This window comes from Dromiciops gliroides, chromosome 1, assembly GCF_019393635.1.
Source record: "Dromiciops gliroides isolate mDroGli1 chromosome 1, mDroGli1.pri, whole genome shotgun sequence".
NCBI lineage: Eukaryota > Metazoa > Chordata > Mammalia > Microbiotheria > Microbiotheriidae > Dromiciops > Dromiciops gliroides.
Genome location: NC_057861.1, coordinates 710729095 through 710742822, shown reverse-complemented (window position 1 = coordinate 710742822; position 13728 = coordinate 710729095). Strand labels below are relative to the sequence as shown.

At 38.8% G+C, this 13728-nt stretch overlaps 1 protein-coding gene across 8 annotated transcripts in view; it reads left to right on the top strand.

The window, feature by feature from the left end:
* SETD5 (SET domain containing 5) overlaps nucleotides 1-13728 on the top strand; it is a 74350-nt gene that overhangs the window by 37079 nt on the left and 23543 nt on the right. For 4 of the 8 annotated variants that reach the window (XM_044003795.1, XM_044003833.1, XM_044003778.1 and 1 more), the window contains 11 exons: nucleotides 152-339; nucleotides 880-918; nucleotides 3388-3630; nucleotides 4299-4447; nucleotides 4868-4985; nucleotides 6180-6289; nucleotides 7582-7834; nucleotides 8207-8290; nucleotides 8940-9194; nucleotides 10414-10737; nucleotides 11113-11355. In XM_044003795.1, coding sequence (XP_043859730.1) covers nucleotides 152-339; nucleotides 880-918; nucleotides 3388-3630; nucleotides 4299-4447; nucleotides 4868-4985; nucleotides 6180-6289; nucleotides 7582-7834; nucleotides 8207-8290; nucleotides 8940-9194; nucleotides 10414-10737; nucleotides 11113-11355 — 2006 coding nt within the window. Of the gene's footprint in view, nucleotides 1-151; nucleotides 340-879; nucleotides 919-3387; nucleotides 3631-4298; nucleotides 4448-4867; nucleotides 4986-6179; nucleotides 6290-7578; nucleotides 7835-8206; nucleotides 8291-8939; nucleotides 9195-10413; nucleotides 10738-11112; nucleotides 11356-13728 lie in introns of all 8 variants that reach the window. The other 4 variants (XM_044003787.1, XM_044003770.1, XM_044003805.1 and 1 more) reach the window with 2 other exon arrangements.

The following is a 13728-nucleotide window of genomic DNA, read 5'->3' as shown; positions in this document are numbered from 1 at the left end:
GGATACCTAAATTTTATGATTTGAATACAATGTTTATTGGATTGGGTAAGAATAGAAAATGTGGGTTACACATTTATCTTTGAGTACCAGTAAATTCTGAAAGGATTGGGAATATTGACAGAATATTTGAGGATGCCTATATGTTTTTTAGGTGGGGACAGCAGTGCAACTGAAAGCTGGGATGAAGAGCTATCTCCCTCCACTGTGTTGTACACAGCAACACAACACACACCAACAAGTATCACCTTGACTGTTAACCGGGTCCGAAGAACTAAACCTAAGAAAAGGAAAAAGAGTCCAGAAAAAGGTCGTACGGCACCAAAGACGAAAAAGATTAAGGTATAAAAAATATACAGAAATATAGTTGAAATAGCTCAGGTGATAGAGAAATCATCAGTAGTCTTTTGAACAGGTTGACCCAGGAGCACATCTAGCTGGTTTTGCCCATTTGCAATTTCTTTATTAACCACTAGCTCTTCCACCAGTGCTCACTGTGATCCATATCCCCACCTATCACACTTCCCATTATGCCTTGAAGTTGAATTTCTTTTCCTTTTTTTCTTCCCATATGTGAACAATAAAGACCTTCTCAGTGATGTTACCGTGATCCACCAACATTTTCATAGGAAATATATAGTTATAAACTTTTTTTATCAAAGCAACTTTGGTGTTATAAGACAATTTGTCTTTTGCACTTCATTTAAAGGAATTGAGTTTTGTTTTTCACAATTTCATAAGTGTAGTATTTGATAAATTTCTTTTCACTAATAATAAGCTAGGAAATTTTACCTTAATGTTAAGACTCTTACATAACCGATATTTCATTCTTGATAATAAGTTTTGTTCTGTTTTTTATTTTGTTTCTTCTCTTTGTAATAGGCATTTCGAGAAGGATCCCGGAAGTCCTTGCGGATGAAGGTGAGTGGTCATCTTCTCTGATGATGTTATACAGTCAATCGTGGGCTTGCTTTGGTTTGTAGTTTTTTGTTTATTTCTTTTTAAATTGATTTTTGATTAAATTTTTTACATGGTTAGTCATGGGTTTTTGGAATTCACTGTCCATTCATGTCAGATAGGTGCCATCTAATTTATCCTGTGTTCTGACACTGTGTTCCTTTTCTATGTTGGACATCTCAAAGTGGCTTTTCCTTAGTCACTTTCTAAACACTTTTCCATAGTGAAATTGACTTTCATTTGTTTTTCTGAGTAAGGGAAAAATCTGTCAAACAAAATGGAACTCATCTTTTCTGTCCTTATCATGGACTTGAATATCAAGAGCAAATGTTTCCTGGTGTGTTGATACAGAAGCTCTTGGCCAGCCCACCATCAAGGGAGATATAATAAGGGTGAATTTTGTTGGTAGGAATTATTCTTACTCTTATAATGCTTATAGCACATCAGATTGGTTTTAAGAGACCCATATAATGTCAGGTCGTGCTCCCTTTTTTTAATCCAATAAATTATGTTCAACTCTGTACTCTACAATTTTTCAAGGAGGTTGAATAACAGAAATTATGTAGCATAGTTAAAAGGCATATTGAGAACAGGGTGATTAGTATAGTTTTTCCATAAAGGAAATTTGGACTAAATATAAGGAAAGTTTTCCACTAATGGAATCTTGCCTTTTAAAAAAAAAAAGTTTGTTAAGTACCATCTGTGTGCAGGACACTTTGCTGGCTACAAGGAGTCCAAAGATAAAAAACCTCTGTCATCATGAAGCTTTACAATCTGATAAGGGTTATAGAGCATACACAAGTGCTACAGGGTAAGGTAGAATGGAAAGGAGAGCCCACTTAGAACTAGAGCAATTTGAAAGTTTTCATAACTTGATATGTTAAGGCATTCTTTTAAGAATTGGCACGGGGCAACTAGGTGGGGCAGTGGATAGAGCACCGGCCCTGGATTCAGGAGGACCTGAGTTCAAATTCAGCCTCGGGCACTTGACGCTTACCAGCTGTATGACCCTAGGCAAGTCGAAACCCCAATTGCCTCACAAAAAAAGAAAAAAAAAAAGAATTGGCTATGTGCTAACCTAAATTTTACCTGACCTTTCTCTCACCTTAGTTTCTCTCGTTAAGTCTGTGGCTTTTAAGGAAATAGTTGATTTCTAGTTGAACTTTGGCTTTGAAAAGTGACTGTGATTCCCTGATTATTCAATTCCTTTTTAAATCTAGAAGTGTTTGTGTCTCCAAGACTACAGAAGTTTGACTGTTTATAAGTATATGCAGCATATTTGAAGAGGAGCTTGTTTAAGATTATTTATGTGATAATGTAGAACAGCAATACAATTTTTGAGAGCAAAAGCCAGAGGTGGCAATTTGACAAAAGTGTAAAACCCCCAACAAGCTTGTATAGGTTTTCTAAGCACATTAGAGACAACTTTGAGCTCTCGGTGGTATGCCATGCATCTTGCCCTTTACAAAATTCAAACTTTTTAACAGATATTTCTTAACAACGTACCCAGTTCCTTTCAGAGCCAGTGCTATTTCTACTCCCACTATGCTGCATCTGGTTGGGTTTAGGGGAGACAGTGAGCTAACCACTGCTTTTGCCCAGGCATTTGGAGGAGTCTGTACCATTGAGCCCTGCTACTCACTAGCCCGTCCATCTTCGTAAACTTATCTTCAGAAGTAGCCTTTAGTTATTATTCACTTCAAGGTCCTACTTGTACACTTTGAAGGGCTAAATAATCAGTTTCACTCAAATTTAGGGCATATGTAGAGACTTAGAATTTGAAGTTGAGCATACAAAGAAGCATTTAATATAATAATTCTTGCAAATCATTGATATTTTGATATTTGAGAAAGGAACGGTAGCACAAATATATTTTGCATTGTTCCCTTACAATAGTTGAGAACTTTATCACTAAAATGCTAAATTATATTTATTACCACAATGTCAAAAGATAGAAGGTTTCTATCCCCCATCCTTCAAAGTCTGGGTACTTAAATTATTGTTAAACCGTACTGCCTTATGTTTCTAAATATTTTCATTAAGAAAATAAATATAACCTGATTCTTTTTATGTTTGGGAAACTCCATTGTTAACTTCTCTAAAGATTCTTATGTAAAAATTTGTTGTCTTATAGGAAGAACACATTTCTAATGCTTTTAACTATAAAAGAAATTCAATACATCAGTTTAGAGGTTTAAAAAAAAGTCACGGCACTAGAAGAAAGTTAATCTCCTTTAATCCTATCATTTTACAAACTAAGAAACAAGTCCTAGAGAACTATGTGACTTATCCAAGGTCCTAGAGATACTCCATTTCCTAACCAAATCACTATTCAACTGAAACCATTTTTTTTTTATCCTTCTAAAAATTCAGTATTATTTTTTCATTCTTTGGACTGTCATCCTGATGTTACTCAACCTTTGCTCTCTACAGAATTCTCCCTCTGAGGCACATGCTTTAGATGAGAATACAACTGAAGGCTGGGAGAATCGAATACGACTGTGGACTGATCAGTATGAGGAAGCTTTCACTAATCAGTACAGTGCAGATGTACAAAATCTCCTTGAACGGCATCTAAATTCCAGTAAGGAATTTGTGGGCAAAGCTGCTGTCCTAGACACCATCAATAAGACTGAACTGGCCTGTAATAATACAGTGATTGGTTCCCAAATGCAGGTAAGGATCTGCATGGGTAGAGTTTCTTAAGAAAATGGTGGAGGGATGCAGAACTACGACCCAGCACTGACCTTGGCAGAGAAGTCCTTTTTTTTTTTTGCCTTCAATTATGTCAAGTTCTTCCTTCTTGGTCACTGGTCTCAGAATAGCAAGCTAAACATTGATCTTCTTTAACCAGGATGTTGCTATTTCAACTGGAAACCCTGTTAGAGGCTATGCTTTTATTAGTTAAATGTAGATAATTAGTTTATATCCTGAGAATGAGGCACTCATTAGGCAGAAAATAGAAAAGATAACCGATAAGTCTGTTTTGGACTATTTCTGAAGATACTAGTTCTTTTTTAAAATAGATGGTTAGGAATGCAAGGAAATTCATTAAAAATCAACCAAATATTTATTTCTCTCTTTCTCTTTTGCCTTTTGAGGTGGCAACTTCACTAGATGGAGGTATTCCCTAGAAAATAACAGGAATTATTTCAAGGTCATTGTAGTTCTTTCAAAATTTCTCTTCATTGGGCTAAGTAATGTAATGAACAGATGAAATCTAAGCTGTTTGATACCATTTCCTGTACTGGCCTTATTCTTACCCCAAATATTAAAGCCTCTCCTATATTACTGCTTTTTGTTCTGTTTTGATATCTAATGTTTGTACTCTGTTTTTTATTCAGCTCCAGCTGGGAAGAGTTACTCGTGTTCAAAAACACCGGAAGATCCTCAGGGCAGCAAGAGACTTGGCATTGGATACCCTTATAATAGAATATCGAGGGAAAGTCATGTTACGGCAGCAATTTGAGGTCAATGGGCATTTCTTCAAAAAGTAAGAGCATCTTTCATTGAACTATGATGAAGGCCAATAAGGGTTTGATTGACCAATATTCTTAGAAAGGAATTCATCCTAGATGATAAGATATTCGCTTTTGGGAGAAGATTAGCTGCTGAGGCCCATTTATAGGGAAGTGCAAACAAATCTGGAAATTCTTGAATATATAAAGTGATGCGACTCCTTTCTGCAGCAGATATGCCCTGCCTTATCAACCAAGAAACACTTAAGTATGTACTATGTGTTAAGCACCGCTATGGGCTTATCTTTATTCTTTAACAAGAAGTGGACAAGCATGCAATGTTTTGTAAATTAGAACATCACAAAGGATGTGTCAGTATATGCTTCATATTTGGAGTAATGGGGTGGCCTTTGCATTTGTGTTAAGAATTACAAGAATTTTCATTGTGTCCCTAGACCATACCCCTTCGTGCTGTTCTACTCCAAATTCAATGGTGTAGAGATGTGTGTTGATGCCCGCACTTTTGGTAATGATGCTCGGTTCATCAGGCGATCCTGTACCCCAAATGCAGAGGTAAGATTTCAGTGGATTAGGCTTTTCTTCCTTTAATGGAAATACAAAGCCATCCGGAACAAACTACAGAAATAGCCTGCTGATCTTAACCATGGAGGTACTTATAGATTGGTGTTTATGGCCTTTCCTGGGGAAGTTTCACACTATTGTCTGTGACCTTTCTTGAGGAGGTCTCAAACACTGATGTTTCCATCCTGACAGGAAGAAACTGAATTTTATCCAGCAAGAAAAAATAGAAACAGCAAGTGGAATTTTCTAAGTCAAAAAATGGTAGAACGTTTGTTAGAGACTAAATTAGTAAGAAGTAGGAGATAATTAGCTATGAAAAACATAGTCAAATAAATGGTAGATAATGTTAATATCCAGCTTCAAAGACATAGTTTAGCAACAACTTTTCAGACATCTGATTCTTATTGTATGCTACACTTTTCCAGATAGAATTCATTAGCCAATAAAATCGTCGGAATAGACTTGCTATTAGATGATTCGTTGAAACAAAGGGCACTAAATGTTTGCTTATAGCAAAATAAATTTTAGTTCCATGGTAGAGAGTGAAATAAATGTATTAATGGTGGTGGTTTTAAAGATTAGAACATTGATTTTCAAGCATGGTTTTATGACCTCTAACATGTCTTCAGTTATTTCAGTGGGGTAGCACTAGGACTCAGGAGACTTGGGTTACTCTGCCATGTTGGGCCTTCCTTTATTAATTGTATAATCTTGAACAAAGAACTTAGCTTTCAATTTCTGTATATGTTAAATGGGGACAATAATATAACTAATCTGCCTCCCTCAAGATTGTCATAACTATTTAATCAATACATGTATAAGTGCTTTGAAACTGCAAGATACTATACATAACAGTAACTGACATTTATATAGCTTACTAAAGTTAATAAAGTGCATTGTATACATTCTCATTTGTTCCTCATGATGACCCTTAAAGATAAGTACTGTGTGTTACTGTGTCTGCTTTCCAAATTAGCAAACAGATTTGGCCCATGCGTGTGTAATATATTTGGTTGGGGTTTTGTTTTTAATGCTATACATCAATTTTGAGGAAGATTGTGCAATCAATGAAAAAATAATAATCTGAGTTCTTAAAAGTTTGGGAATCATTCCTCTAAAGGCTGTTTTCCTTTTTACACTGAGTCCAAAGACTTTTTTTGGTGATTATATTCTTTGTTTCTGAAGGTACGCCACATGATTGCAGATGGAATGATCCACCTGTGTATATATGCAGCCTCTGCTATCACCAAGGATGCGGAAGTTACCATTGCCTTTGATTATGAATACAGTAACTGGTAAGGCCTCCCCAAACACCTCCTGATACAATGGTTTTCTTTTTATGGATGAAGATCTTTTCGTTCTGCTCCGTGTTCTTTGACCCCTTCTTCATAGTTGACATGTTCCTGCTAAAATTAATTTTTAAAAGCATTTTTTGTGCAGTTATTTGTGCTACCTAGTCAGAATTAAGGGAAATAAGTTTGCCAGTGGCTTTCAGGTGATAAAATGACTGTTTTACTAAGCAAAAGATGCTCTAGCATTAAAAAGGAGCTTAAAATCAGAGTCTGACCCTCTTGTTTTACAGATGAGGAGGATGAGGCCCAGAAAAATTATCCAGGGTCACATAGGTAGTGAGTAGTAAATGGCAGATCTAGGATTTGAGCTCACGTTTTCTGATTCCAAGCCCAAAGTTCAAGGATGTGTTTCTTGTGCCAAGAATATTGTGCTTTAGGGATATTAATAGAAACTTCCTAAAAGAGGCTCCTGGGGGTTGGTTGCATGGATTACTAGTTGAAGAGGGAACCTATCACCAGTAATTAGCCTTTATGACATACAAGTGCTTTACCTTCAAAATTTTGCTAAAGTGACCACTGGCCCACTAAGAGCTTACATTTTTAGTGTTATACAAACTGGCCAGGTTAGAAAAACATGGTAGTATATAAGCTCTTTGAGGTCAGGTACTGATTTATTTTTGTCTTTTTATTATCTGGTACATAGTAGAACACTAAATGACTTGAAATTGAATAGATTGACAAGATATACTATCAAATATTTGGTCTATCTTCCTTCCCTGTAAGTGTATGTTTTGTTTTCCCTTTCTTGATTATTTCAGGTAACTAGATAATAATTTCAGCCTAGTGATTGGGAGAATAAATTGTGATGATGGATGGGGAATAAGTACCTAAAACCCCAAAACTTGCATAAGCTATATACACAGTCCCCAACCTCTTAATGAAATTTTAACCTATTAAAGTTAAAAACTGTGTGTGTGTGTGTGTGTGTGTGTGTGTGTGTGTGTGTGTGTGTGTGTGTGTGTGTGTGTAAGCATTTGAATAACAAGACTAAGAGATGCTTTTAATACTAGCCTCTGACCTTGTGAGGACACCAAACCATTACATAAAAGGAGTACAGGATTTTGAAACTATTCGGTGTGCCGTCTCTCCCCACCCCCTCAATGTCTCTGTGGCACTGCTTGTCCAGAGATTACCACAAGAGAGGCCTTTACCAGTATTTCAAGAGAATGGACCAGTAATGTAAATTATTTTCAGGGACACTGAGGAGAGCACTTGTGTTTGTTTCTTTGGAGCAGTAATTATAAAGTGGACTGTGCATGTCACAAGGGGAATCGGAATTGCCCTATACAGAGACGGAATCCAAATGCTGCTGCAGATCCTCCGCCCCCCCCTCCTCTCAGCCTACTCTCCATTGGAGCTGAGACAAGACGGCGGAAAGCACGTCGTAAGGAGCTGGAGATGGAGCAGCAGAATGATGTATTGGATGAGAGCAATAACCAGCAGCCAGAGGAAGCTCCAGAAGGAGTGACTGGAGCCAGTGATCATGAGGTGATTTCCCTTGTTCTTGGCATGATGATTGGTTGTTAACAGGTGTGGCCTGTAAATTAAGAGGATCCTGGGTTTTCACATAGTCTTATTTTTCAAAAGAAAGCTATAGGGTTGCATTGTCATGCTTAGTGCCCTTGATGTCAAGATGGGTGATATATCATGAACATCTATAGTTAGGCTACTTACTACCTTTCAATTGTTTCCCCAGGAAATGAGCTATATTGTATTGGGAACCATATTGCCCTCTGTCCAATACCTTTTTCATTAAAAGTACAGGAAGTTGTTTCTAGTGGCTCTCAGACTACCAAAACGAATTTACTGCTTATGTCCATTGTTCAAGAATACTACTGAATATGAGCCTCTGTCTTAAAGGACATAGACAATCCTGAAGAGAAGCTAGAAGAGGAGACAGAAGAGGCTGTGGATGAGCAGGGAATCCTGGGCCCTAACAGGCGGGTAAGTACCCCTTTACAGGTCCTTTTTCATTTCTTTGGCCTTATCAACTTTTTCTACATTTTGGTGCTACATTGGTGGGGTCTCCTTTCAAATTCAGAAATACTTTTTAAGTTGAGAAATACTTGTGTTCTCTAATCTGCCTATCCTCTTTTTCATTGAAATTTGCAATTTTAAGAAAGTCATCTTCTCTTTTGATTTTTTTTTCTGTCTGAATTATTATTATTATTATTATTATTATTATTTTGGCATGGCAATGGGGGTTAAGTGACTTGCCCAGGGTCACACAGCTAGTAAGTATCAAGTGTCTGAGGCTGGATTTGAACTCCAGTCGTCCTGAATCCAGGACCAGTGCTTTATCCACTGTGCCACCTAGCTGCCCCCTCTTTCTGAATATTTTTAATTCACAAGTATATGTAAACTTCTTTGAGGATCAGGGTTACACATTTCTTTGTCCCTTATGATCCATCTCAGTGCCTGTTCTCACTCTAGTCATACTGTTTCATGTGAATTTCCATCTTGACTTTCTTGATGATGGTTTTCCCTGTCTTCCAAGTTTATGTGTTCTTTCTATCTCAGCCAGTGTTCCTGTTCTGCTCCCTTATTTCCTGAAGTCCTTAGCTAATGCTCTGTTCCCCCTTCCTTTCCCTAGTCTCGAGAAGAGAGGAAGGTTGAAGCAATCATGCATATGTTTGAAAATTTAGAGAAAAGGAAAAGGCGTCGAGAACAGCCACTTGAGAGGGGCCGCCTGGACATAGAGGTGACCCCTGGCTCTGAGGCTCCTGTGCTAGAAGAGTCAAAAACAGAGAGCTCTGAACCCGAAGACAGGAACCCAGCTTTCAATGTGGCTGTCCCAGGCATCCCAAATAGTATGGGGGTGAATACCCGGAGGTCTGCCCAAGCAGGGGTAAGAGGAGCAAAAGTACGAGGTCTTTGAAGGGCTTGCCATTATAATATTGAAAATTGGAATATAATGTAGAGGTCTTCAACCCACCTCTAATGTCCCATAATGATAAAAAGAATAATTTTGCTTAACATTACTATATACAATGCAGTTTGATCCTTTTATTCAACACTTGAAGCTGACACTGGGGGTGGGGGCAGGTAGCCAGCTAGAATTGAATGGTTGTTTGTAATGACCAGAAACCTTGCCACAGAAAATCTTTCCCAATAGATCTATCAGCTTTTATACAGAATCTCTTAGTATCATAATAAGGACCTTATTACCCAACCACCAAAAAAACACATACTTTCCCTTCCTGCCATTAACCTTAAACTCTGTGCTTTAGCAAAACAACAAAACCCCTTGATTTTTTTTTTAAGTGAGGTAATTGGGGTTAACTGACTTGCCCAGGGTCACACAGCTAGTAAGTGTTAAGTGTCTGAGGCTGGATTTGAACTCAGGTACTCCCAACTCCAGGGCCGGTGCTCTATCCACTGTGCCACCTCGCTGCCTCAAAACCCCTTGATTTTTGCACCTGAATAAGAAACAAACAGTCCTTCCCAGGCCCTCTCTGCTAAATACCCTTCCATGAGGGGCCTGATAATAGTAACTAACATTTCTATAGTGTTTTAAGGTATACAAAGTACTTCACAGATAATTTCACTTTGTCCCCATACAACTCTGGGAGAAGTATGGTGCTATAGTACCCATTTGACAAGTGAGGAAACTGAGACTGGGGGGGGGGGGTTAAGTCCAGGGTCATATAGTAGGTGCCTGAGGTGGGCCTTGAACTCAGATTTTGCTAACTGCAAATCTTAACATGTGCCACATAGCTGCCCAAGTTTAATTGCAGTCAATGGTTCATCTATTTTTAGAAAAACCCATGAGCAGTCAAATTAACAAATTGTCTTTAACATTTATATAGTACTTTAAGGCTTGTTCACTGCTGTACATACATAATCTCATTTCCTAATTCCCTTTCAGAAATTAAATAGTGATTGCTTGTTTGGCTGCTTTGAAGTGCATCCCCATTTGGGGGTGGGAGTTGTACTTGAGGGTTCTTTTAAAATGAGTGTTTCTGCGTTTCTCTGTTTCATCTTTGGGTACTCAGAAAAAGAAAGTGTTTAGAGAAGAAGGAAGCTGCTGATAATACATTTCTAAGATCTTGACATTGCTATCATAGGATACTACTGGTGCCGAAAAACCTATCATCAAGCCAACTCCATCAAGACCCTCTAGGCCTCGACCCAAAAGTCGAATATCTCGGTACCGAACCAGTTCAGCCCAAAGACTAAAGCGTCAGAAACAGGCCAGTTCTCAGCAGGTGGAATTATCACAAGTTCTTCTGGATGAAGGAGGAAATGGCAGCTCAGTGACTCCAGCTGAAGTTGGAAGTGTGGACAATATAGGAGAAAGCAGGCCATTGACAGGGTCTGACCCAGCAGTAGTATTGGCTGCTGGAACCCAGGTTAACCGGGCTGTTTTCAAATACCCTAAAACCAAAAAGGTAAGAAATATGTCATCAGATTGGCATGGCCAGGCCTGTCTCAAATGAGAAAGAGAGAACCTGTAATACCTGGGAGTAGAGATCAGCGTATTTGTCAAGTTAAGCTGTTCTAGTCTTAAAAGTTTTGGGAAAAGTGGTTTTGATGCAGTGTTGAGGTTATCTTGCTGCCCTTTGATGTTTCACTTGGAGAAGAGACTGGAAAACATAGCTAGCATAATTTGTAAACACAGCTTTACCTCACAAGTTTGGGTGAAAACTGATTTCACAGTGCTCAAAAACGGTTTAGTTGTAGTTGCTTTTTTCAGATGAGAAGCAAGTTGCACTGCTGATTCTGGTTCTCCTGCAGCATCTGCTAATGCTCTCTCTCTGCCTTAGTATCTAGTTACAGAGTGGCTGAATGATAAAGCGGAGAAGCACGAGTGCCCAGTTGAGTGCCCTTTACGGATCACCACAGACCCAACTGTGCTGGCAACAACCCTCAACATGTTGCCTGGTCTTGTCCATTCCCCGTTAATTTGCACCACCCCCAAACACTACATCCGCTTTGGCTCGCCCTTCATCCCTGAGAGGCGTCGAAGGCCCCTTCTCCTGGATGGTACATTCAGCTCCTGTAAGAAGGTATGTCTAGGCTCATGTGTTTTCTCACTTGGGCTAATCCTGACCTACCTAATTTGCTGACTACTACATACTCTCCAGATAGCCATATTTTTGACATGTGGGTTTATAATGAATTAGCTATCCCTCCATGAGTACTGATGCATCAAGAAATCAGTGGGGCCAAGGTGGAGTGTGTACTGCATTCTAGATGCTCAAATTTGTGAGTATTTGCTGTTGTCTTTTGTGAGATCCCTTGAAATTGCTGGGTGAAAGTGAATAACAGTTGATGACTGGGTAGGTAGGGGAGAGAGAGAGAGAGAGGTGTCTTGATTGGAATTTTCATTATATTACTATGAGAAACTAGGTCCTCTATAGCAGTCTTATAAATAAAAAACGAAGTCTTACCTTTAAAAGTAATTCAGTCATTATTACCATCTGATAGAGGTTAGAGGGGGAAAATGATTTATAATTGGTGAGATTCCTATTTTTCTGGCATTCCCTTAATGCAATTTACTATATTACTTGAATTGTTGATTCCCCAGTATCTGTGGGGTATATTGAGAGCACCTCTCCCCCTCCCCAGACCCTCCTCTCACACACCCCCCTCTGCCTATTGTATTTGGCTCTAACTGCAACGATGCCTGTTTGCTTATGTCACATTCTTCGTGAATTCCCCATAGGCCCTAGGTATTTTCCAGAGTTCTTCCTCAGAAGAAGGTCTCTTGCCTGCTCAGAGTAGGGGTGACCTTTTAATGCCCTTTCCCTGTTACCAGAACTTCAGGAGAGCTTTTTCCTTGGAGGCAGAGTCTGTTCCCTGGAACTCCCTTTTCTCTTATCCTCAGATCTGGATTCAGGCTGCTTTCCTCAATGTCTGCCATGGCTGACAGCCACATTGCCCTCCTCCACTGGAACTATAGCATCACATACATGAGGATGTTCCATATAAATTATTTGATGTGCTGAAGCCTCCAACTCCAGGCAGGTCCTTCCTGACCCCTCCACACTTACAGCTTGCCTCCTCCCTTGCAGAGCAGAAATAATTTGGGCAGTGGGGAAGGAACAAGGGGGGTGGGAAAGGGGGTAGGGAAGGGATAAGAAAAGAGGGTGGGATACAAAAGGGAGGAGGGCACAGGGATCATAGAGAGAGGAAAGGCACCCACTGCTAGCCTAGCAGCACTCCCATAGAGTGTGGGCTCCTTCCTTCTTGCATGCTTTATTGAAGTATTTGTGACACTCATCAATTTGTGTGGGAAAATTTCTGAAGTGAAATTAGTGGAACTGAAGGTACTTCTTTGAACAGCTTAGAGAGACTTCAGTAGTTGATCACCGTAACCGTGAGCAACATTAGTGTTTGCACAAGTAATAGTGGCATGCTTTTTACAGAAAATCCCAGAGAATGTTTCTTTAAAATAATTTTTATTGGGTATTTACCAAACTAGAAAAGAGGGATTTGATCTCAGGAACTTCCTCATATCTAGACTACCAGGAAGACTATATTTATAAGTTTCTTGTAGTATCTGAGAAAGAAAAAAAAAGTTTGCCTAACAAAACTTTAATGAATTTCCATTGCCTTTAACATTCTTCCCACCATATTTTGACAGGAATGTGATGGCAGAAGCCAGGAAATAGTCTGCCCATGTACTTGGCCTTTATCTGCTCCTGACTAGATTGCAGATGTTTAAGTTCTGCATTTGAGAGGGCTATGTGCATAGGAATTAAAGCCAGCTTGATAAGGCTTAGGAAACGGTCTTTAGTCTAAAAAAAGTAGGTGAGGTATGGTTTCTGCACATAAAGAAAAATGTTTCCTTTTGTATGTCTTTAGCTGGGTATAATGCACTCCTGAGAGTATTAAAATGATAACCATGGTAGATAATGGAATATCCTTCCCTGACGTGTTAAGAATTGACAACTATCTGAGAAGAGTCAAGTCCTTCTTAGAGAAGACTGGACCAGATTGTATCTTTGAGTCCCTTCTAGCTCTGATTCTATACTGACTACGATATTGGCTCCCCTTTGCCTTTCATTTATTCCTGTATTCATCTTCCTTACCTAAATGGAGACCTGAGGAAACTAAAAAGATATGGTTGTGGCCATGCCACATATGGTGGGCAGGGGCATTTCTTTGAGCTGTCTCATTTGAGTATATAACTACCTCTTATCTTTGTAACTTGGCAAAAGGACAGTATTCCCACTTAGACCAGAATTCTTTAATCTTTAAATGTTTTCTTTATCCTCCTGTCATCTGTCTTGCTTTATGTGGAATATGTGTAGCCACTTTTCAGAATTCAGTGGCTCCATGTTTTGAAAAAATTAAATTATTTAAAAATTTTTTTGAGGATGCACCATTATTTTAATATAATAATAACTGACATTTATATAGTTTACACAGAGAGA